The sequence below is a fragment of the Heptranchias perlo genome, chromosome 7 (assembly GCF_035084215.1).
Source record: "Heptranchias perlo isolate sHepPer1 chromosome 7, sHepPer1.hap1, whole genome shotgun sequence".
Classification (NCBI taxonomy): domain Eukaryota; kingdom Metazoa; phylum Chordata; class Chondrichthyes; order Hexanchiformes; family Hexanchidae; genus Heptranchias; species Heptranchias perlo.
In genome coordinates this window covers 93580767-93607721 of record NC_090331.1, presented here as the reverse complement: position 1 = coordinate 93607721, position 26955 = coordinate 93580767, and the positions used below count along the sequence as shown (strand labels likewise).

General features: G+C 42.7%; 1 protein-coding gene across 1 annotated transcript in view; it reads right to left on the bottom strand.

Annotated features, from left to right (window-relative positions):
• LOC137324060 (receptor tyrosine-protein kinase erbB-4-like) overlaps positions 1-26640 on the bottom strand; it is a 938904-nt gene extending 912264 nt beyond the window's left edge. Inside the window, exon 1 of the mRNA XM_067988230.1 lies at positions 26307-26640. Coding sequence (XP_067844331.1) covers positions 26307-26373 — 67 coding nt within the window. The 5' untranslated portion in view covers positions 26374-26640. The remainder of the gene's footprint in view (positions 1-26306) is intronic.
• Between the last annotated feature and the right edge of the window lie 315 nt (positions 26641-26955).

The window sequence follows — 26955 nt, the reverse complement described above, 5'->3', positions numbered from 1 at the left end:
TTGGGCCAGTTCCTGTGCTGTAAATTCTGTGTAGTTCTACGTGCTCTATTAGGTCTTATGATCAAGGGGTGGGAGACATTCTCTCCTGACTCCGCAGCTAAACTACTTCAAACTGGCTTCTTTTATATTGATGGCGATGAGGTGTTTGCCCTGTAAAAGACGGATCTGCCCGGGGACTGGTCTTACCCAATCCAGCAGGTTTAATTTGAGAATAGTGCCAGCTGCACAGGACTTGTGCTTTGGGAACACCCCACTCGCACCAACAGAAATGGCACGAAAGCTGCATCTCCACTACACTACTGTGAGTTTTCTATTTTCCACACCAGCCAAATACTGTGTAGGAATGTTACCAGACCTTGTTAATAAATAGCATTTGTAATCACATGATCCCAACTGTCATGTTTTGGGATTTTTAAACCTTTTTTCCCCAGAAAGAATTCGGAAAAGGACTGACTTTTACTATTGGGTTTTTAAAGCATAATGTAATCGCACAAATTTAGAATAAAGACACCCAGACAAAAGGTAGTTAATATGCTAATATATATTGCTTTCTCCAAAGATTGTAAACAATAAGCAATTTGTCAGCTTTTCTCAGTAATTGATAAACACCTCACACCCATTGTGCTGGCAAGTCCCTGGTCCTGGACAGGCTGGCAGGCCTTCCATTTCGGCTGTAAACAGAGGAAGGCAAGTCACAGCGATAGGGGCACAAGCAGTTTTTGAAACAGAAAGCTGTAAGGCAGTGAGACTCAGCAAAAGCTAAAACTAAAGGGTTAGAAATGCTGGAGGGTAGTTTGACTTCATCTTCTTTAAGTCAAGTAAGACGACTGACTGTTGTGGGGAATCATGGCATGTTCTATATTTTGTATTATTACGCAAAAAATTGAACTAAGTGGATCTGCTCATAATTGCTACCCTATTTCTTCAACTTACTATGAATTAATGTAGCTCACGGACTCATACCAGGCCCCAGGCCTCTTCTGGCCAAGCATTTGCATGGTCCACCTTCAGAGAGATTTAAATGCAAAACACACAAATATCTAGTCCAGATCGTAAGAGGATTCTATTGTTATATCCTTGGGTTACGCTTCGGTAGAAGTAGATATAGAGGCTGTGAGTCAACTCCCACAAAATAAGATGCTCAGACTGCTCACGGGAGCTATTGAAAGCTCTGAACCAGAGACAGTATCTATGCCAGACCCAAATTTGTAACAGTTCCATAGCTAATGTTGTACTGGAATAGTGACTTTTTAAACACAATTATTTATCTCTTCAAACGTTTATATTATTTCCATGCATTCACTGAGCAGAATAATATGTAAATAAACTGAATATTTGGCACCTGGCCTCCTAATTAAAATATGCAGCCCATAATTAAAACAAGTATACCACTAAAAATGTAACTACTGGAAGATAAAGCGTTGCACATGTTTTAATTTGTGGGCAAATATTCACTACACACGCAGATACACGGAAGGTAAAATGCTAGTTTTTTTTCTCTTAAAGAGCTCCTAAAGTCCAACTTACTTCAGACGATCTCGGGCAATTTATGCTTTGTTCTGTGTGCTGATGTAGAGAGTCGGCAACATTGGCATCTGCTCGCTGATTAGCAATGTGAAGAACAGTCTAATTAGGGTACAAAAGCAATATGGTCCCGTGCATCGGCCAGATTGTTTGTCACTCCATCACAGAATGCAACATTTCCTGCTGGGGGAATGCTGTCCTGATTTCATTCCCTTTTGTCAGCATTGGAAAATAACCCCAAGCGTACAGATGTTATAGAATTAAACCCAAAATAATTTTTCATTATTTAATTTAATTATATTGTGCAATTTAAATGTAGAAAATAACAAAAATGGATACAGTTAAATGTATTTTTATATAGACGATAAGTCATTGGAGAGCAGCTAGCTGCACAACTTGTTTTAGAATTGAGGGACCCTTCATAATTCAAGGCTTTGTAATATGGTGGTTCTGCTCTGAAGTTGGAGCAACTCTATCTGGGCTGTCCTCCATCTACCAGTCTGCTTTACATAGAATGTCACAGCACAGAAACAGGCCATTCGGCCCAACAGGTCTATGTCAGTGTTTATGCTCCACACGAGCCTCCTCCCATCCTATTTCATCTAACCCATCAGCATACCCTTCTATTCCTTTATCCCTCATGTGTTTATGTAGCTTCCCCTTAATTGCATCTATTCTATTTGCCTCAACTACTCCTTCAGAAAGGATTCAAATAATTTGTGCCAATGCAAATGTCGTTGGCTTTCTACTTTTTCTTCAATTTTTTTTTACTGGGAATCAAGCTGTGGGGTATTAGAATTGGGGTTTCAATCTTTTTCCACTCAGTGTCAACATCAAGCACCCAATATCAATGTTAAGTGTAAGACAGAGGTCCCTCTGCATTATGCAATATTATACCCGCACCCTGATTTCAGCACAGTACCCACCATTTCACCACTATTGGACCACATAGATTGCTGCTTCTAGGACATTACTGGTTGCCACATTTGGCTACACAACAAAGGTTGCTGCACTCCGAAAGTAATTCACAGTGTGTGAAAGGCTTTGAGACATATCAATGATGTGATAATTGAGTTTTTTTGAAGAAGTCACTAGGGTAATGGATGACGGTCATCCGGTAGACATTGATAAGGTACCTCATACTAGGTTACCTCACAAGATAGAATCTTGTGGTATCAGTAGGAATTTGATGCACTGAGTTAGGAATTGGCTCCAAAAAGTTGTAGTTAATGGATGTGGATCAGCCTGGAGGCACGTTACTAATGGTGTCCTCTAGGGATCAGTCCTGGGCCCACCACTGTTCACTGTCTTTATTAAGGATCTGGACAGTGCTGGTTAGTAAGTTTGCAGATGACATCAAAATCTGTGCAAGGGTTAAGATAGTAGGAGTGCAATCAAATGCAAAGAGATTTAAGCTGCTAGATCCAGCTCCCTTATCATAGCAGCAGACTTGTAGGTCGAGTTTTTCCACGAGTCTGCTACCAGTTGCTAGCTCACAGCCGCTGCTCTCCCGCAATCTGAATTGCAACAGTGCCAATAATAAAAGCCATGATGTGGAGATGCCGGTGATGGACTGGGGTTGACAATTGTAAACAATTTTACAACACCAAGTTATAGTCCAGCAATTTTATTTTAAATTCACAAGCTTTCGGAGGCTACCTCCTTCCACATCGTTCACCTGAGGAAGGAGGTAGCCTCCGAAAGCTTGTGAATTTAAAATAAAATTGCTGGACTATAACTTGGTGTTGTAAAATTGTTTACAATAATAAAAGCAGCTACGGGCAGTGAATTAGTTCATGGATGCTACCAACAATAGAAAGCATCTACTGAAAAGCTGTAAATGAAATGGTAAACAATTAAAATAGTGCAAAGAATTAGATCCCTGCAAGCTGCCCTTAAACTGCTTTTATGTATTAGAAAAAGAAAGACTTGCACTTGTACAGCAACTTTCACGGCTGTAGGACGTTACAAAGCGCTTTACAGCCAATGAAGTACTTTTGAAGTGTAGTCACTGTTGTAATGTAAGAAACGCGGCAGCCAAATTGTGCACAGCAAGGTCCCACAAACAGCAATGTGATCATGGCCAGATAATCTGTTTTTTTAATGATGTTGGTTGAGGGATAAATATTGGCTAGGACACGGAGGAGAACTCCCCTGCTCTTCTTCAAAATAGTGCCATGGGAACTTTTACGTCCACCTGAGAGGGAAGACAGGACCTCAGTTTTTTAACATTAAAAATCATTTTGACTGTACTGAAGTCACCCTGGATCATAAGCTGAAGTTCTAGCTAGGATTTGAAACCACAACCTTCTGCCTCAGAGGCCAACATACTACCAACTGAGCCACACTGACACTCAGTAGCAAATTTAGAATTATTTTGACTGTTTTCCATAATATTACGCTCAAATGTGAAATAAATAAAACACAATTTACCTGGTTCATTCCTATTAATATTTATTGTATTACAAAATTTTCAGTTTAGCATCCTATTTGAAAATAGACTGCTTTGAATTGTGAGTGAAATAAGAACAAGCAATAATGCTCATCAAGACTTCGGATGATGGAACAAAAATAAACAAGCAATGCAGGCATTTCTCCATCCAGATGGCTCAGGCTATTCTAAACATTCCAATGGTCTTCCATACTGAATGAGTGAAGATTGTACAATTTAACTAATGACAGGAATCTCAAAATGCCGACAGACCACCATAGCTCGTCAAATTGAATATCATTCTTCAATTTAGTTGAGAGAGTTTAAGTTCTATTTTACTGCAGCATAAAAATATAAGTGGGGAGGGGGGGAACACAGAGGGCAAGGCAAAATAAACATTGATAGTTTGATATGTAAACTGAATTAATATACAAAAACCCCTGTTCATCAGCGTAATGCAGTTTGAGGAAGAAAAAAAGAAATGGAACTACCAGAGCTGGTGAAGTGTGAACATGAATTAAGCAGAGCAGCGGGCATTGGCTTTTAGCCAGACCTAATAGGGAAATGAGTTCAGCACCTTCCTCACAATACACACGCATACACATACAGGCACACACCCACAGGCACACACACATACAGGCACACGCAGGCAGGCACACACCCACAGGCACACACACATACAGGCACACACCCACAGGCACACACACTTACAGGCACACACCCACAGGCACACACACATACAGGCACACACCCACAGGCGCATACACATACAGGCACACACCCACAGGCACACACACATACAGGCACACGCAGGCAGGCACACACCCACAGGCACACACACATACAGGCACACACCCACAGGCACACACACTTACAGGCACACACCCACAGGCACACACACATACAGGCACACACCCACAGGCGCATACACATACAGGCACACACCCACAGGCACACACACATACAGGCACACACCCACAGGCACACACACATACAGGCACATACACATACAGGCACACACCCACAGGCACATACACATACAGGCACACACCCACAGGCACACACACATACAGGCACACACCCACAGGCACATACACATACAGGCACACACCCACAGGCACACACCCACAGGCACACACACATACAGGCACACACCCACAGGCACACACCCACAGGCACACACACATACAGGCACACACACATACAGGCACACACACATACAGGCACACACACATACAGGCACACACCCACAGGCACACACACATACAGGCACACACCCACAGGCACATACACATACAGGCACACACCCACAGGCACACACACATACAGGCACACACCCACAGGCACACACACATACAGGCACACACCCACAGGCACACACACATACAGGCACACACCCACAGGCACACACCCACAGGCACACACACACATACAGGCACATACACATACAGGCACACACCCACAGGCACACACACATACAGGCACACACACATACAGGCACACACCCACAGGCACACACACATACAGGCACACACCCACAGGCACACACACATACAGGCACACACCCACAGGCACATACACATACAGGCACACACCCACAGGCACATACACATACAGGCACACACCCACAGGCACACACACATACAGGCACACACCCACAGGCACATACACATACAGGCACACACCCACAGGCACACACACATACAGGCACACACCCACAGGCACACACACATACAGGCACACACCCATACAGGCACATACACATACAGGCACACACCCACAGGCGCATACACATACAGGCACACACCCACAGGCACATACACATACAGGCACACACCCACAGGCACACACACATACAGGCACACACCCACAGGCACATACACATACAGGCACACACCCACAGGCACACACACATACAGGCACACACACATACAGGCACATACACATACAGGCACACACCCACAGGCACATACACATACAGGCACACACCCACAGGCACACACACATACAGGCACACACCCACAGGCACATACACATACAGGCACACACCCACAGGCACATACACATACAGGCACACACCCACAGGCACATACACATACAGGCACACACCCACAGGCACACACACATACAGGCACACACCCACAGGCACACACACATACAGGCACACACCCACAGGCACATACACATACAGGCACACACCCACAGGCACATACACATACAGGCACACACCCACAGGCACACACACATACAGGCACACACCCACAGGCACACACACGCAGGCAGGCACACACACGCAGGCAGGCACGTGCATGCACAAAGGAAAAAATTGCAGGGAACAACACAAACAGAACAAGTAAAACTGATTGATTTCTGATCAATTCTGTTTGAAGCTGGCAATGCAAAAGGGTGTGGAAATCACAATCAATGTTGTGAAAACAGACCTTTGGGATTGTTCTAATAGCTTTAAAATAGTGGTCTGTCAACTATTTTGATTTCCAGATATCGGGCATCATTAGAACGAACAATCCGGTGCACCGTACACTGGAATAGCAGGTAGAGAGCTGATTGAGGCACAAGGTGTGGCTGAACACTCCAATCATACCTTCAGGTCCCTCACAGCAGCATCAGACACACTGGGACATTCATACCAACTATTAGCCGAGAGATAGTGAAGTAACAACCAGCAGGTGAGTCAAACTCACATTGGCAATGTGGACTTTCACCGTGCACTCATGCAAATTCTTTCAACCAACAGTGGTTGTAGGACCTCAATAAGCTATTAATATAATTTAAGAAACAAAAACAGAAAATGCTGGAAACACACAGCAGGTCAGTCAGCATCTGTGGGGAGAACTAGCAAGTCAATGTTTTGAGTCCGGAACCTTCTTCAAAACTGGAGGATAAGAGATGCTGAAGACTTGTGCTCCAGAACTAGCTGCGCCTCTAGCCAAGCTGTTCCAGTACAGCTACAACACTGGCATCCACCCGACAATGTGGAAAATTGCCCAGGTATGTCCTGTCCACAAAAAGCAGGACAAATCCAATCCGGCCAATTACCGCCCCATCAGTCTACTCTCAATCATCAGCAAAGTGATGGAAGGTGTCGTCGACAGTGCTATCAAGCGGCACTTACTCACCAATAACCTGCTCACCGATGCTCAGTTTGGGTTCCGCCAGGACCACTCGGCTCCAGACCTCATTACAGCCCTGGTCCAAACATGGACAAAAGAGCTGAATTCCAGAGGTGAGGTGAGAGTGACTGCCCTTGACATCAAGGCAGCATTTGACCGAGTGTGGCACCAAGGAGTCCTAGTAAAATTGAAGTCAATGGGAATCAGGGGGAAAACTCTCCAGTGGCTGGAGTCATACCTAGCACAAAGGAAGATGGTAGTGGTTGTTGGAGGCCAAGCATCTCAGCCCCAGGGCATTGCTGCAGGAGTTCCTCAGGGCAGTGTCCTAGGCCCAACCATCTTCAGCTGCTTCATCAATGACCTTCCCTCCATCATAAGGTCAGAAATGGGGATGTTCGCTGATGACTGCACAGTGTTCAGTTCCATTCGCAACCCCTCAGATAATGAAGCAGTCCGAGCCCGCATGCAGCAAGACCTGGACAACATCCAGGCTTGGGCTGATAAGTGGCAAGTAACATTCGCGCCAGATAAGTGCCAGGCAATGACCATCTCCAACAAGAGAGAGTCTAACCACCTCCCCTTGACATTCAACGGCATTACCATCGCCGAATCCCCCACCATCAACATCCTGGGGGTCACCATTGACCAGAAACTTAACTGGACCAGCCATATAAATACTGTGGCTACGAGAGCAGGTCAGAGGCTGGGTATTCTGCGGCGAGTGACTCACCTCCTGACTCCCCAAAGCCTTTCCACCATCTACAAGGCACAAGTCAGGAGTGTGATGGAATACTCTCCACTTGCCTGGATGAGTGCAGCTCCAACAACACTCAAGAAGCTCGACACCATCCAAGATAAAGCAGCCCGCTTGATTGGCACCCCATCCACCACCCTAAACATTCACTCCCTTCACCACCGGCGCACTGTGGCTGCAGTGTGCACCATCCACAGGATGCACTGCAGCAACTCACCAAGGCTTCTTCGACAGCACCTCCCAAACCCGCGACCTCTACCACCTAGAAGGACAAGGGCAGCAGGCGCATGGGAACAACACCACCTGCACGTTCCCCTCCAAGTCACACACCATCCCGACTTGGAAATATATCGCCGTTCCTTCATTGTCGCTGGGTCAAAATCCTGGAACTCCCTTCCTAACAGCACTGTGGGAGAACCGTCACCACACGGACTGCAGCGGTTCAAGAAGGCGGCTCACCACCACCTTCTCAAGGGCAATTAGGGATGGGCAATAAATGCCGGCCTTGCCAGCGACGCCCACATCCCGTGAACGAATAAAAAAAAAAGATGCACAGGAATATTAATACAATCAGAAAAGCGGGAGGGGGAATATATCTATCTACATATTTTTTTTAAAAGAATCCAAAGAGGAATCACCTCAGTCAAGTAATGAACAGAAACATTAAGATATTAAAGAGACAAAGGGTGTGTGGATAGCCAAGGAAAGGGAAGACCAGGGGAAATGGGAGAAAATGGGAGAGATGGAAACATGGAAAACCTGGGGGTTAGGAATGAAATGTGAGTGCTGTTCTTGGGTTGGTATTTCCATAAGCGACTTTAAAATCCTGAAAAAAAAGTGGTCAAAGCAATTCCAGGCAAATAAATAACGTGAAAATACTGGCTGGATGGCAGTAAATGTCTGGAAAATAAACAACATATTCTCTCTTATCAGCCGTTGTGAGCAGGTAGAATGGATTTAAACATTACTTCGGTCCTTTTCTACAACTATCTCCATAATAACTAAAATTCAGAAAAAGGTGGTGGGACAGATAGCAAATATGTTCACTTTATTGCAGGTTTTAGTGGCAGTCCAAATTCAACAAGTTTTGATAAATGTAACTATTTTCCATGTTTTGCCTGATGAAATATGCACAACAGAATCCTAGAATGTCACAGCACAGAAACAGGCCATTCAGCCCCTCAAGTCTGCACCTATGTTTTTCTCCATGAGCCACCTAGTTTAATCCCACTTTCCTGCTCACTTCCCGCACCAGTTAATATCCCTTTTCAAGCATCTAATTCTCTTTTTAAAATATTTATGAATTCTGCTTCAACGACAGCTTGTGGCAGAGAATTCCACATACTAACCACTCTGTGTAAGGAATGGTTTTTCCGATCTCCTCTCTAATTCTTTTTGTGACTCAAATTTGAAACCAGTTTGTTATTGCCTGGCTAATCAGCGGTAATAACCCATCACAGCCCTTATAAATCTTGAAGACATCTATCAGGGCACACCCAAACTTCTCAGCACTAGTGAATAAAGCCCTAACTTCTCAAGTCTCTCTTCATAACAGCGAACCCCCTCATCTCTGTTAACATCCCAGTGGACCTATGCCACATTGCTTTTTAATACTCCAAGTGTACACAGCACAAAAGAATGCTGCGGGTTCATTGATATTCATACTTCTATGGTTTATTATATACTAAGGAATAATCACATTCACAAGGATGAATTTGTTTTCTGTTCCCCTCCTCTTCCTCTCTAAGGCGTTGACTTGTATTGGGGTACAGTTTCACATGTGTCGCCAGCTCCTCCAAAACCTCACCCGATTGACCACTTCATCTGTCCTCACCTCACATTCACACGCACACATGTAGGTAATCCAGTGGCTAGCAGATCACCCTGCTTTCATTTTGATTGTTTTGGTCACCTCTCCCTAGCCCAGGGACAATGATGTCCGTTGTCGCACTCCATCGCCCAAATTAAATCACCTAACCAGGGGATGAACCCAACAAGCTTTCTGATCCACGTCAGACCAATACCACAAGAACCAGTGGCTTCATCCTCTGAGCCATCAGCAGCTTCAAGTAATAATTTACGGAATCATAGAATCTTACAGCACAGGAGGAGGCCACTCGGCCCATTGTGCCTGCGTCGGCTCTTTGAAAGAGCTATCCAATTAGTCCCACTCTCCTGTTGTTTCTCCATAGCCCTGCAAATTTTTCCTTTTCAAGTATTTATGCAATTCCTTTTTGAAAGTTACTATTGAATCTGCTTCCATCAGCCTTTCAGGCAGTCCATCAACTCACTGTGTAAAAAAAGATTCTCCTCAACCCCTCCCTTCTAGTTCTTTTGGCAATTATCTTAAATCTGTGTCGTCTGGTTATCGACCCTCCTGCCAGTGGAGACAGTTTCTCCCTATATACTCTATCAAAACCAGTCATAATTTTGAACATCTCTATTAAATCTCCTCTAAACCTTCTCTACTCTAAGGAGAACTATCTCAGCTTCTCCAGTCTCTCCACATAACTGAAGTCCCTCATCCCTGAAACCATTCTAGTAAATCTCCTCTGCACCCTCTCCAAGGCCCCAGTTATTGAATGTCATTTCAGACACACACACATTCCAAGTCCATTTGCTTTTGCAGACTATAGCTTTGCATGGTTAAATGCTTCAAGAAAAATTACAGCTTCCCTTAAACGCCACACGATTGGCATACCAGACCCAAAGTTGATAATGTCTGGGTACATCTTAGAAATCAGCATAAAAGGGACTTCGGTCATAACTTTTTTTTGTATTGCAATAAAAGGGGCATTGAAAGGGCTTAAATTAAATCTATACATTGATCTGTGATGTTGCCAATAAAATGGGGAACATGAATAACCTCTTTGTTATGAACTCGTACCTTCAATTTTGCTTACTTTACTTAAAATTGCTAACTTTAGTTCCAGGACCGTGACAAATCTGTAATTTGTTTCCACAATGTCAGGTTTAATTGATCACACGCATGTGAAAAGATAGTTATGAAAAACAAACAATAGGCTGATCTTGTCTCTGAGGCATTTTCCTCAAACCTATATCTAAAAAAAAATGTTGTCTTCTTTCAAATCATTTCAAATGCTTTCTGAGAACAGCACAATCTGCAAGGATTTTAAAATCCATACACTTGAAACACCAATGTTCTTTAGCAATTTCAGAGGCCCAGCATAAAATGCCCCTGCTGGGAGCACAACTTTGACGATGGCGCTTCTATAGATTCTGTACAAAAGCAACTCAGATCTAGTTTCACAGAATTACTTCAATTCTTAAACTGTACTCATTTGCTATAGTCGTTAAGCCTTAAAAAAAAAATTCAGAGAATTACAAAAGCTTTAGGAAGAAAATCCTTTCAATTACGATAGCTCCCAGAGGAGTTAAAACTATCCCGCAGCATTACAAGACTGGGTCCTTTCTCTTTCTCCACAACCTTAAGTCCAGGTGTTTAGTCCTGATTATACATTCTTAGCAGAAGCTAATATGATTAATTATGCAGCTTCATTCTCTGAACTACCAAAGTGGAGATGGATCTCATATACTTCATGACATTGCATTAATATTTAGCTCCCTTTGGAGACCCAGTGCCATTGGTGCCAAGTAAATTCAGTAGGGATGAGAAGCTTGACATTTATGATTGATAGTGTTGCTTTGACAGAAGATATATTAAAATAATATATAACACATAAATCCACTGTTCCATATTTAGAAGCTATGCTGATAAAGGAAATTATCTTAATTATGAAAGAATTATTCCCATCCTTGAGTACCTATGAAAGACAAGTAAAACTTCATAAATCTAGTTGACGCTCTTGTGCTGAGTGGTCACAAAGCAGTAATGAAACCATCTGTCCATTTCCTGGATAAATGAAGAACTGACAAGCTGAAAATCCATCAACGTGTAAATAAATTTAGTGTCACTCGATTACAGGCCAGCAGAATAGGCTGTCTCTCACACCTCATGTATTTCTATGGTGATACAAAGGCCCCTGCCATAAACTGCCAATTTATACCCCAAACCCGTTCATTACCTAGCAGCCCAATACAAGACAGCTAACCACAGGAAAATTAGCCCACAGATTCATGCCTCCCATTCTTCAACGCTATACGAGTTCTTCTTTCTGAACTTTAGCTAACTGCAACAACCTGGTAGCCAAGATCTCCTCTGGCCTGAAGCTAGCTCATTTAACATCGGTGCAGTTGAGAGTAAAGTACTTGTGGTGATTATCAGGCTTCTATAATTAGATTGGGTACAAAATTATTTGGCCTGAAGGAAATTGTGAATTCCGACAGTGTGTTGGATGGTGTATGTTCCATAATTTTATAAAAGGAATTTCCATGGGGTTTTTTTGCACAACAGAAGGAAAGGTGGCACTATACCAGGGTTTGTCCATTATATACACATTGGAGACATGTTGAATTTGAGAGCTGCTGTTGTTCAAATCAATGCCACCCCAGATAAAATACTCTTCTGATGGAGATCAGTGTTTCCAACTGCTCTGCGCTGCTTCCATGGTACAGGGAGAAGTAAAGAATCTTCGTACCATCAGTAGGCACTGGTGAAGGATGACAATTTTTCAATTTATATGGCAATCTGTGCTATGAATATACCATGAGCTTACCTCGTGCAGTTGGCTGACACATTCATCTGAATTTCCAGTACATTATATTTGCATTTGGAAATGACTGGAAAGCCTGTTCTGGTGCATTCTTGAACTCTGACTTAAAATTTTAACACATGCGGGATTAAAAAAGTTACTTCTTTCGCCGCAGTTTGGCCTTTCCCTATAGCATTTCTCTTTATGAATTCTAAGTGGCTGAAACTATGCAGCTCTGGTCCCTGTAGAAAAACAATGTCCACCATCAAGTATGGAAGATCTGAAACTCATTTAATTTATCGCAATACAGTGCAACGATCTCTACTCAATACTAATGGTAAACTGGTTGTGAATGTACCTTTGGAGCTGCATTTGTTCGTCAAATTAAATTATTGCTGCATTTTGTACTTTAGAGAACTGCCCCTTACCATAAACTGTTGTTCCAGTATCTGACAATAAAACAGCAATATTTTGCAACCAAGCATCAAGGATAATCTCTCCCACCTGGAAACCTTTGTTCTTTAATCCAGCATCACGGTGCATGGTGATCATTATACCTTTCTAGCGAGCACGGCAGGAAGGAGAAGTGATGCTACTCCTATGGTGAAAATTGCAATGTTCCAATCTGCAATTCTCCGTAACAAAGAAGCATCAGCTAAGAGGAAAACAGTGAGGAAATTAAATAAAAATGACCAATTTTCTGGGGCCATGGTATGCGTGCTATGGTTGTCCTTGGTGCTGCTGCAACTCTTGGGTGAGGGCAGGAAAACGTTCACTGACGATGCCCTCCACTCTTGACACTTACAGCAAAATAATGGCCACTTGAAAGAATGCAGCTGGCACCTGTGGAACCTGTAGTCCAGTGAGAGTTAGTGCTTTCAGGAGAGGAGGAGAGAAAACTGAGCAGAGTTTTGTTTTCAATTACCAATTCTAAATAATGTTATGATCTCCTTTGAGAACAGATGGCTCATCAGTAACAATCACAAATGTGATGGCTCTCTGCTCTGGGCATTTCTATAATGTAGCCAAATGTAGATAATAGATGGAGATGTTTATCAGCTTCATAACCTCTTCTCTCCTCTTCATTTTTCATCCACTACTGAGCAGAGAATTCTGCCAAACTGGAAAGAAAGTCGCTATTGGTTTGGCCATTGCTGCAGAACAGGCGAGACCTTCCTAAAAGATTTAGAGACGTCCAAAAAGTCAGCCAATATTTTTCTAAAGTGGTCAGAGGCTGAACTATAATGTTTTTTTTTTGGTCAATTTTCTCCCTCCTTTCCCGAAGATTTGAATCCGACTGGGTACGGTTTCACACAATTGACTCCACAGCCAAAAGATGAGTAACCCTGCAATAGATAACAAATGTTTAACAAATCTATACATATATAGTAGTCTCGTATTTAGCACATGTCCACCACACACTAGACCACACTTTACAGATGCAAAACAGTCATAAAAAGAAAAGAAAAGCCACTCACTGACCCAAAACCTGAAACCTCAAATTTACAAGCAGTTACAACTGCCCCCTGATTGGCCTCAGCAGATTATAAGTAGCGACAATTACCTGGATTTGCTTATTTAAAGTAAAGACTTTAAAGGGACCTAATCATTACAACCCATGTTCCAGTCTGAGAGTACCTGTGGACAACACTACAGGGTACTCCAGAACATCAGAAATGACCATGGAAAAATAAAAAAGATAGACAGCTTTTGGGGATAGGGCAGCCTACAGTCTCCCCAGTTTGCTATATTTAACTCATCACACAGATACTCATTATAGGCCCTTCAAACCAACTATTCTCTGCTGCTAGAATGATAACCTGTTATTTCAGTAATGATTGAAAACAGTCTACCATATCCTTAAAACCAACAAAAGAAGTGTGTTGTGTGTAGTGCTTTTTCTTTTCCACCTGATTCTACAATCAAATATGTGGCATTTTTCATAGCTTTTAATCAAGTTCAATTAAAAATTGGCAACAATACATGGTTTGGTCTTTTCTCTCTCCTCCCTACCCCTCATTTTCATTCTCAAAAAAGCCAGCTAAACTAATGACCATATTGCAGCCTAAAGGCCAGCTAAACTAATGACCATATTGCAGCCTAAACTATTGCAGCCTAAAGGTCACCTAAACTATTGACCGTATTGCAGCTTAAAGGCCTCCTGAACTATTGACCATATTGCAGCCTAAACTATTGCAGCCTAAAGGTTACCTAAACTATTGACCGTATTGCAGCCTAAAGGTCACCTAAACTATTGACCGTATTGCAGCTTAAAGGCCTCCTGAACTATTGACCATATTGCAGCCTAAACTATTGCAGCCTAAAGGTCACCTAAACTATTGACCGTATTGCAGCTTAAAGACCTCCTGAACTATTGACCATATTGCAGCCTAAACTATTGCAGCCTAAAGGTTACCTAAACTATTGACCGTATTGCAGCCTAAAGGTCACCTAAACTATTGACCATATTGCAGCCTAAAGGCCAGCTAAACTAATGACCATATTGCAGCCTAAAGACCTCCTGAACTATTGACCATATTGCAGACTAAACTATTGCAGCCTAAAGGCCACCTAAACTATTGACCGTATTGCAGCCTAAAGGTCACCTAAACTATTGACCATATTGCAGCCTATAAACTTGTCACTGTACACTATAGAACAGTATAATATAGTGTTATATCTCTATCCAAACTCATTTCTGCAAATCATTCCTGATCATTTCCCCTACTGGTGAAATTAAACCAGTAAGTTCACTTTAATAACCACTTAATTCAAATACACAATGTCTGTCTCCAAAATATCTGAAGAATTCCATGGCTAGAACAACAACAACTTGTATTTATATAGCACCTTTAACATAGTAAAACATCCCAAGGAGCTTCACAGGAGTGATTATCAAACAAAATTTGACACCGAGCCACATAAGGAGATATTAGGACAGGTGAACAAAGCTTGGTCAAAGAGGTAGGTTTTAAGGAGCGTCTTAAAGGAGAGAGGGGCAGAGGCGGAGGGAATTCCAGAGCTTCGGGTCTCAGCAGCTGATGGAGTGATGAAAATCAGGGGCGAGCGAGAGGCCAGAATTGGAGGAGTGCAGAGATCTTAGAGGGCTGTACAACTGGAGAAGATTACAGAGAGAGGGAGGGGCGAGGCCATGGAAGGATTTGAACATGTTAATTGAGACCAAATGACAGATTCCTATTTGTGCTTACCGTACAGCACGAGCTCATGTTTCCTATGTACGTTTTACTTGAGGTACCCTCTCACAACTACATACTCCCACGGGATCATTTTGCTGTTGGGTAATGGATTGTTATTTGACAATAAATGCTAGTGTTGCCCATAGCACTGTAAGGCATTCCCCTTCCAAAAAAGCCCACCTCCATTGAAGCATATTGTCATTTGCGTGTCCCATCTGTTAGCAGCTCACCTTGCCATTGGGGATGCTTCTGCAGGTGAAAGTAAAAATAAACGCTGAGCACTAAATTAAGCACAGCTACACTCTTTAGTGAAGCCTGATGCTAAGGGATAGTAACAGTCTAAGCTCCTAATTTATACATTGTGCATCAAATACAGGTTATTAAAAGTCACTGCCAGTGGTATGTCCTGGATTATAAAAGTGGCCGGTGAACATTGTGCAATAGATAGAGTAGTACAGTGGAGTGAATGTTAAGTAATGCTAACCTTCAGTAAATAAATTGTGATTACTGACAGCGCCTAAATGAAAAATTGCTCTGTCCATTCTGTTCAAACACTGGGTTTTTGAATCTCTTGTGATCCTCTCCAGTTAAGGAAGTACAGTAAGTACTGGGGTATTGAGGCAACAAATCCTTTCACAGCAACACCTTCCAATCGTTACTGTATAAAAATGAACTGAAAACCATATTGTTTCCACACAGTAAAAAGTGTAGCATTTTGTACGGCCAAATACAGTTGTGGTCAAAATGCAAAACAAAGCGATTAAGACGACAGTGTGCATTTTGTTGGCCTGCGTTTCAACACTGTTAGTACCAGAGGAGGGGAGAGTGTGTGATGAGTTTACATTACAAAAATAAATGTCATCAGCTCTTCAGAAGACTTTTTTTAAAAAAATCGATCACTACCCTGTGTTTCATGTAAAGGTAGCCGACTCCACAAGGGATCCACTCACCCGCCTTCATCTGAGCAACAAAATCAATGATTTCTGTGGCATCAGTTACCTTTACACGTTGCATTGGATGAAGATAGCTTAAGGATCTTTTTAAGACCTGACAACTTTCATTTCATTTCATAAGCAATGAACACATTTAGAAACATCCTTTCCCCGTGTCCATACCAACAGAAATGTTCAGCACTGTTCAAGGTATTTTTAAGCACCATGACTGCTCAGTATCTAGAACACTCTCTACAACACCACAAACTCAATAGGTTATGCTAATAGCTCACCAAAAATAACTCGCCGGAGAACCGTCTCTGCAAGACTCTCACTGCTATAGAAAGGGTTTAATTAACTATCATTTTCTACATATGCAAAAAGTAGTGTTGTTTTTTGAAAAAACACTAAGTACTTTAACATTTATTTAAAATAATTTTAAAGACGGGAATGTTCGCAGATGGCTATTGTGTTGTTATTCCGCTGTAAATACAAGACCATTATACTCCCTGGAACAGAGCAATGCTGTTTCATTCTCCTTACTCGAAGTCTGCATCTCGGTCAAAATCCCCGCATGCTGATAAGAAGCAATCTGAATATGCACTTTGTTCCACATCAGGCTAAACAACATGACTACTGTGTGCTCTTTTTTTTTCGTGACCATTAGGTATAGTTTTGTTTTAGTTATGTAGATTTCAGACCATTTCTGGTACCAAAATCTAAAATACAGAATACTCAATTCAGTTCATTTCTGAATCCTCATTGTGATTCATACAATTCCCAGATTCTGGTACCTTATATACCAAAAATAAAGATTTTCTCATATGCAATATCTAGTACATACACATCAAATCATACCCTGAAGCTAGTATCTTTTATCAACCGATTGACAGAACAGCATAAGAATTGTTTAGGTTCTTTATTTAAGCTGAAGTATCCTTTTTCGTCAGCTAGACGATTCCGTTCAGTAAAATGAATAACGTGGTCTACTGTGCAGAGTTTGTTTAAAATAAGAAATTGCTCTGCTTGGAATTTATTATTACAAAGTACAACCAGTCCCAATAGAGTGCTGCTTTTGGGAGCTATACACGTGCTATTAAGGAGGTTTTTATTAGTGAGTCACAAACAATACATAGATCATAGGCCTGGTACATCCGAGTATTTTAAAGAGAGAGGGAGGGTCTATTTTAATTTTCTCCCATTGACTCCTGAATCATGGTGCTTATTGTTTAAAGCTGTGGTGTATTATAGAAGGTTAAACTGGTCTTGATTGTCCCTGTGCGAATCATGTCTGGTGGCTCACCTTTGAAATTGAATGCCACTCGGTCTAATCACTTGGAATCTCTAAAATGCCTGTGGTATTAACAGTGGTCCTTCTCACTGTGGGGTTAGATATCGTTCAGATTGCAGAACTTTCAGCACTGCATTTATTCTAGTATAACTCCTGCAATTCACAAGGATTGGCTGTACGAGTGGAGAGATGCAATTATACCTCTCACCAAGATTGCTATTTTTCCTGGGGCGATCACTGCTTAGACACAGAACAAAATAACTCAAATGAGTTGTACATTTCACTCAAAAGGATGAGCATCATTGCTGAGTGAGAATACTGCTCTGGCTGCAGGTTTCGTAATGCTATCATGGAAAGTACTCCAGGTGCCTCAAGTCCATGAAACAAGCATTTTCCTTTTAACAGTGTTAGTTTCGAGGGCACTTATGAACACAATTATACCAAATTTACCACCGGTAGAAACTACATGAAGCTATGCACTGTCACCTTGCTCCCCGCAATCAAAAACAAATTAACTTGCTTGTTAAGTAATCTTCCTGAGTAAAGGGGCCAGATCATACAACCCTTACACTCAACCCATCGAGAAAAGGCCACGCTAATGAAAAGCTGTTCTAAATTAGAACTTAACATTATGCCATTAAAGTACGCGAAGACATATACAAAAAATGTTTTCTTTTCCTTTGACTTATAAAGAGCACACTGGGCTCTCAAATAACATAACGAGATTGGAACCTATTGGCACGGTGCATTCTTGCTGTTTTGTTTAAATAACTCCAGAAAAATCATCAATGAAAAAAAGGACAGGATGAACCTTGTTTGGTATGTTCGTGTTGCTTTCCCCTCTGGTAAAAGTTTTATTTCAGAAAGGGCAGGGCCAGCAGAGAACGCTGAGGTACCACCTTAAACTCCAACTTTCCTTCTTCCGCGTCACAGCATAAAACAGCCAGTTAAGGCACCAATTGTCCTGGTGAAAACTCGTTCTCTCTCTCTGCGAAAATGAGTGTTAGCCAAGGTCAGCCCTTCTTTTCAGGCTGTGAAAAGGCGGCTCCGTTATTTCTGCATGAATGCAAGGTGAATGAAACCCCACAGCTGCCATTTCTCATTCGCGGGTCATTTATTACAGGTCACTGCTACACGCAGCCATTTAGGAAACAATTCAACATAATTATCTCCCTCACTTTCGTATGCAGAGCAATTTCGAGGCTATCGTATTAACTCGCTACTGGCTAGGGAGAGGAGGATAAAATCAAAAGGTGATATAGCATCACTTAATTTCACAGAAATTATGACTAAAGGGAAAAGCTGCGTTTTTCTGAAAGAAATCATTTTTATCTACGAGATGTGTGTGTATATATATATATATATATAAAAAACGGTACCGGGGCTGAGGGGTTTCAGTTATATGGAGAGACAAGAGACGCTGGGATTGTTCTCTTTAGAGCAGAGATGGTTAAGGGGAGATTTAATAGAGGTGTTCAAAATAATGAGGGGTTTCGATAAGAGTAAATAAGGAAACACTGTTACCAGTGGCAGAAGGGTTGGTAACCAGAAGACACAGATTTAGGTCTCTTGCTTTTTGTGGTATTTATTAATGATTTAGACTTAAATGTAGGGGGCATAATTAAGAAGTTTGCAGATGATACAAAAATTGGTCGTGTGGTTGATAGTGAGGGGGAAAGCTGTAGACTGCAGGAAGATATCACTGAACTGGTCAGGTGGGCAGAAAAGTGGCAAATGGAATTCAATCTGGAGAAGTGTGAGGTAATGCATTTGGGGAGGGCAAACAAGGCAAGGGAATACACAATAAATGGGAGGATACTGAGAGGTGTAGAGGAAGTGAGGGACCTTGGAGTGCATGTCCACAGATCCCTGAAGGTAGCAGGACAGGTAGATAAGGTGGTTAAGAAGGCATATGGGATACTTTCCTTTATTAGCCGAGGCATAGAATATAAGAGCAGGGAGGTTATGCTAGAACTGTATAAAACATTGGTTAGGCCACAGCTTGTGTACTGTGTGCAGTTCTGGTCACCACATTACAGGAAAGATGTAATTGCACTAGAGAGAGTACAGAGGAGATTTATGAGGATGTTGTCAGGGCTGGAGAATTTTAGCTATGAGGAGAGATTGGATAGGCTGAGGTTGTCATAAGAACATAAGAAATAGGAGCAGGAGTAGGCCAATCGGCCCCTCGAGCCTGCTCCGCCATTCAATAAGATCATGGCTGATCTGATCCCAACCTCAAATCTAAAATCATGTCCAATTTCCTGCCCGCTCCCCGTAACCCCTAATTCCCTTTACTTCTAGGAAACTGACTATTTCTGTTTTAAATTGATTTAATGATGTAGCTTCCACAGCTTCCTGGGGCAGCAAATTCCACAGACCTACTACCCTCTGAGTGAAGAAGTTTCTCCTCATCTCAGTTTTGAAAGAGCAGCCCCTTATTCTAAGATTATGCCCCCTAGTTCTAGTTTCACTCATCCTTGGGAACATCCTTTCCGCATCCACCCGATCAAGCCCCTTCACAATCTTACATGTTTCAATAAGATCGCCTCTCATTCTTCTGAACTCCAATGAGTGGAGTCCCAATCTACTCAACCTCTCCTCATATGTCCGCCCCCTCATCCCCGGGATTAACCGAGTGAACCTTTGGAACAGAGGAGGCTGAGAGGTGATTTAATTGAGGTGTATAAAATTATGAGGGGCCTAGATAGAGTGAACAGGAAGGACCTATTTCCCTTAGCAGAGAGGTCAATAACCAGGGGGCATAGATTTAAAGTGATTGGTAGAAGGATTAGAGGGCAGCTGAGGAAACTTTTTTTTCACCCAGAGGGTGGTGGGGGTCTGGAACGCACTGCCTGAAAGGGTGGTAGAGGCAGAAACCCTCAACTCATTTAAAAAGTACTTGGATGTGCATTTGAAGTGCCGTAACCTACAGGGCTACAGACCAAGTGCTGGAAAGTGGGATTAGGCTGGGTGGCTCATTTTCGCCCGGTGCAGACCCGATGGGCCAAATGGCCTCCTTCTGTGCTGTAAATTTTCTATGATTCTATGATTTAAGATAATTGGCAAAAGAACTAGGGGGGAGGTGAGGATAATTTGTTTTACTCAGCGAGTTGTTATGATCTGGAATGCACTGTCTGAAAGGGCGGTGGAAGCAGATTCAATAGTAATTTTCTAAAGGGAATTGGATAAATACTTAAAGAAAAAAATTGACCATGGGGAAAGAGCGGGTAAGTGGGACTAATTGGTAGCTCCTTCAGGGAGCCGGCACAGGCACGATGGGCCGAATGGCCTCTGTATTGCATGATTCTATATCGGATTTCATTGCTGATTTTCATTTAAAAACTAGCTAACTTTCTTTTCAGAAGGCAATGCGCTCCAAATACAATTGCGCCTTAAACCATAACATCACTTTTTGATCTGGAAATCCAAGATATAATGCATATTCCACCAAAAAATATTTATTTTTAATCTTTTATAATAGAAGGCCAACTGATCTTTGAACCACAGTAACACCGATATTTTCACTACAGAGACACTTCGATTACAAATAATTACTTTTAAATGCGATCAAAGGTCCCTGGAACTTCCAGCGTTTTTTGGCAGAGGACACACACAGTATGCTGCTGGGAGCTGGGGAAGGTATTAATACAGTCCTGCGCTTCAACTCCGATCTTTGTAATTAGGTTTGAGAATGATTCTGGCACACAAGCCCAGACTATTGAACTCTTAATGACCGATTGATCGTAGTGAAATCAACCCCTTGTAACACTGTCTCTTTCTCTCGTTGTCAGATTTCGCGGGAAAAGCTGTGAGCAGTTTATGTGGATCGTTATTCAAGCGTCGTCAATTTCACACCCAGTGCCTGGCGGGTTGTAAAAAAAATCAATTAAACTTTTATCGGCGTCAAACAAGGAGCCGTGCAATAATATCACGATCATTGGTCTTTCAGAATTATGGAAATATAAAAAAACCTTTATGCTGCCTCCTCGGCATGAAAAAGTCAGTTCCTACACTGCACTCTGTTAGGACTCCCTTTCCTTATCTGCGATTTATTGAACGTAGATAACCAGTTGAATCAAGGGGGCAATTGACAGCTCCTTTGTTTTACAATATATAAACTCCTAATTTTAAATATTTATCAAGGCTATTTAGTGATGTGCGTGCACACACACACCAGGAAAAGACACGTAGATTTTTTTTAAACTGCTCTGCACACACACACACGTATATATAGAGAGTATATAATGTATAACAACATATACAAAAGAGCGACAACAGTTTCATATACAGTCAATGTATTTTCAGATTCTGATAGCCGTTTGCACCCTTTCAGTGCAGTACATGCTGGTGTTACTGGAGCTGACGGCAATCTATACCTTGAATATTTACGGCCATTTAACCTCCACTGTTCATAAACCAGCCCAATGTCGAAGATGGGCGGTGGCAGGGGAAACTGCAGCCCGGTGCAACTCGTTTCGTACTGCAGGATTTGCAATAATAATAAAAGTGTAAGATTATTTTTAAAATCATCCTGTTTATTATACTGTTGCATCCGCAGCGGACTTCATTTGGTCTTGTCCCCAAATCTAAAGCAATGCAAGAGAAAGCAACAGGCGTGTTCAAAAGGGGCAGGCTCCCCTTCAATCTGCAACCAGCCAGGGGGCACCTGGGCTTTGGGCTATCAGGGGCATTTCAGCTGACGCGGCTCCAAATAAAAGCACGGAGGCCGAGCCCATCCCGCTGACAGCGGCAAACCCCACAGTTAAAACACTGCCCGCCTGTCTCTTCGGGCTGCATTTTGCCCCGATACAGCGGCGCCGGCCCTGCGCAGGCGCGTCACGTGGCGGAGGGTCGGCGTCCCCCGTTACCCAGGAGACGGGCGGCGACATCAAAGGCTTAATCCGCAGGGCCAGATTCCAAGCACATGAAACAGTGCAGGGATAGGGGACAGGTGCACCAGTCCACCACAACCAGGCTGATGGCATGTTTTGCATATTATGCACCAGTGTCACCATAGGGTTCCTTAGTACTGAGTGCAGTATGTCATTTGGTAGTATATTTAGCTGTGATAAGTGTACAGGACTCCAACCAGTATATTTAAACACAATAGGACAGATTACACAGCATTCCAGGACAGTGTATTCTGAGGTATTCAGGTCCTGCTCAGAAACTGGCTGCTTCGGTGCATTAGTACGAGGATTCCTGGTGTTTATTTCACTGAGATTCAACAAGGAAACCAAGTGGTACAGTTAGAGGCACCGACCTACCCTTCCTATTAATGCAAAGTTAGGGATTCGCCTCTTGATCTTAACTCTTCATTTTAAAACCAAACTATGCTACTTTATTAACCCCATGCAAAGGCAACAGCCCCGCGGCTACTTCAAAAATGTTGATTATAATCATCAGCCCGGGTAATTCATTTCCCAATAGCCCGTCACCGAAACTGCACAATAAATACAATCCAGTGCCTTCTGTTTAACCTGTCAATCGTGGCGTTGGTCTGTTTAAATAAACAGATTGCTTGACCGTTTAACTGGTCTTAGAAAAACAATTTGCAATTTACAAGATGACGGGGAAAAGATACAATCACCAAATGGAAACAGTTCCGAAATCTTGGCACGGACCCGTTTGTTGTGCTATTAGCTAAATGCCAGCGTCAAGCAGCTCCAAATCAATCTGCCCAGCCGAAACTATCCGAAATCTCCGGTCGCAGATTTGCTCATCAAATCTCTGCCATACACTGAGAGCAAGCGTCTGCATCTCTTGGACCGAGCAAACAGGTCGTCTTATTAAAATAAAACTAACTCTGGATTAATTTAGAAAAAGTCAGTTAGTGTCAATGGATCACACAATAAACTACAGGCGTGATTTACTGTGTCTGCAGTAGTGGGGCGAAGGTAGCACCGTATTAGTGCCCATTTGAAGGCGGCGTATTCTGTATTTTAATAATTGTTCAGACTTGTCATACGTGACTGTCAGATTCTACAGCCAGCAGTGGGCTGAGAAAAGCTCATTTCTCTGCTTGAACCCATCCATCAACTTCCCATGCGCGCAGGGTCATCGGGGGCCACTCCCCGGGCACTGGTTGTACACTAGGAAGTGTTGACAAGTACGAATCGATCCCTAAACAAAAAAAATATCTTCATATAAATCGTTGCTGGCCTTGAATCTCTTCTACTTTGGAGGGGGGAGCCATTGTAAGGCATATTGATTCGGCTTTTGTCCATGCTGAATATAACAAGTGTGGATTCCGGAACCGTACACTACACTGGAGGCGGGGGGGGGGGGGGGGGAGATTAGAAGAAAAGCAATGAGAGGAAATTCAAACAATTCACGGGGTGAGGTGCGATGGAGTGTAGAAGAAAGGAAAGACCCGGGGAGATGCAGAGAATGGGAGACGAGCGATAACAGGCGCTAAACACATTGCGGTGAGGGAAACAAGGAAACACTGACATCCGAGGTGGAGCAGTATGACACCAAGCTAGTGCGGGGAGAAAACCGGGAGGATGAAATGGTACCGAGAAACATATAACTGCAGTGTTCAGGGATGTGTGAAGAGGGCCAGGTGTTGACTAGGAGACGGAGTCACAGTGAATCTCCGCAACATTCACTGCGAGGCGACTAAAGAAACCAAAAGAGGGAACCACCGATTGCCAACACAGGACAGCACTGCAGAGTTCCCATGGCTTGCTTCACACACATAAACACATTGATTGGTATCAGATACGGGACCTATACTGATACAGGTAGGCGTGCGACTTTACAGCTTCCCCGTGTTACACTATGAGCGCATCTGGATGGACGAGGATTAACCTGGCGTCATCTGAAATACTCAGCAACTCCGATATAGTGTTTGTGAAAGCACATCACAAAATGTAGTTTGACACTGCCTGAGTGGTGAGTGTATCGACTCCCCTATTACAAAACAAAACAGCCGGTGCTTATTGCAGCGACTGTCCGATCACAAGTAGAAGGGTTTGAAGGTTTGCTACCACAAGTCTTTCATTTTGATAACAAAAGGAGGGGATTAAAACCGTTCTTTCTTTCAAGCTCTTTCCAAAACAAAGAGCGGTCTGATTGAACAAATCCCCAAAGCTGCTGGATGACCCGATGCTGTTTGTGAAGGCGCTTCCTTTCCCTACTTTTATTGAAATCTCCATGGTCTTATTGTGCTAACCTTTTCTTTGATGGACTTGCTGGTCCAATAAATGCATTTAAAAGACAGCTGCATACCGTTACAGTGTCAGTTCTAGACACAATTTACGTGTCCCAAGTCAGAAACAAATCAATGGAACTCATATGTGTTTAGAATACTGAATTATGCATTCCCTTCCACTTATAATTCGTTGTTTTTATTGAATGTTTTGACAGATAAATAACGCACGAAAAACTTTTCAAAGCGAAATCAAGGAAATAAAACTGGACCTTTCGGAACGATCTAAATAAATCGTCTTGCGCTCTTGCCCGCGAAAGCATGGGCAACCCATCACATCACTTCTGGAAAATTAGCATCTTTAAAATATTCCACTCTCATATAACTTCAAGCGTGTCTAATAATGTGAGGAGCAGATTGCCTCCCTTCGTTTCCTTAATTTGCTTCATCTAAAAGCACTTCACTCAACATCTTGTCGCCCTCTGGCAGTTCGGTTCAAGTTCTCCCGGCTTTAATTTTAGATATTTATATCAAAACAAACTCTTCCAGACTGCTGCTGGATTACCCGGGCTCAAAGTCTCGCAGCAGATTACAACCAATGTTCAAACCATATTCTACATTTAATGAACTCAAATTATAAATAATAAGAGCAGACTGAAAGATAGATGAACAGTGTGTTACACTCATCCCATTTTCCCCATATAATACTAATCGTCAGTTACTTTCACATTATGCATTAAATGTACATTTTGCACCTTTTAATATGCTGTACATATTAGACTGGAGTTGCTCAACCCGACCAGGTCACTCACAAATCATGTTAAGGTCCCAGTGCTAGAAAAAAAAGAATCCCAGACAGACAAAAATCGGTTCATTGCCACATAAGAAATCCTCACAAGCTAAAAACTACATGTCAAGCTCAACTGCTTCTGAAAGGCGCAAACACGCATAATTATGGGAGTCGCACAAAAGATTTTAAAAAGGAACAGCAGTGGGGAGCCTTTGGGACAATTCAAATTGTTACAACACTTCTGCGGCTCTTAGTAACCGTGGGGTTTGTGTGGCACAAATACTTTTACACTGACAACCATTTAAATGAGATGGGGAGGGGGGGGGAGGACACATAAATATAGGCAAAAACAAACTCTGGCTAAAAAAAAAACTTCCTTCATCCAAGTTTACAAACAAGGTAAATATTGAGCCAAAAATAAAAGAACAGCGCGCCAGAGGAGGAAGAGGAAGGGACGCCAAAACAAAAAAGAAAATCTGTCACCTACCTGACTGCGAAATTATTTCCTGCACCTTCACCGTTGCACAGAAGAAGAGAAGCGTCGCCAACTTCATTTCCTCTCAGATGTGTTTCTTGTTTCTCTCTCTGGGGGGTTGTGTCTGTCAATTCTGTATAAAATTACATGACTACCAAATGTATCCTCAGAAAGTGAGTGTCAACTTTTTTTTTTGAGTTAGTTGCCCTCTCTCTCTCTTTTCCCGGTGTCGGAGAGTGTTGTTTTGTTTTTTTGAAAGTCTCTCACAAGTTGCAGAATGTTGCCTCTGCGCTGGGTTTCTTTGCCCAGTCTCGCTATCTGTCCTCTGCTGTCTCTCTCTCTCTCTCTCCCTTTCTCACTCTCTCTCCAGTGCAGCGCTCTCCCGAACTGCTGGATCGGCTTCTCCCGACATGCACAGAGCGCCACCCCCCTCTCCATTAACAAATTCAACTCCAGATCCCCCCCTTCCCGCCCATTCCACACACACGGCCCGCCCCCTTCGCACGATCATTGGCTACTTACCCTCCCCGGCACCTGCCGAGCATCCACTGATTGGCTCCGCCGCCACGTCAATCAGAGAATCCCGCCCCCTTTGGAAAGTTGCACAGCATTCCGGGAATTGTAGTTCTACATTTTATCTCGTTACTTTATTTACACGGAT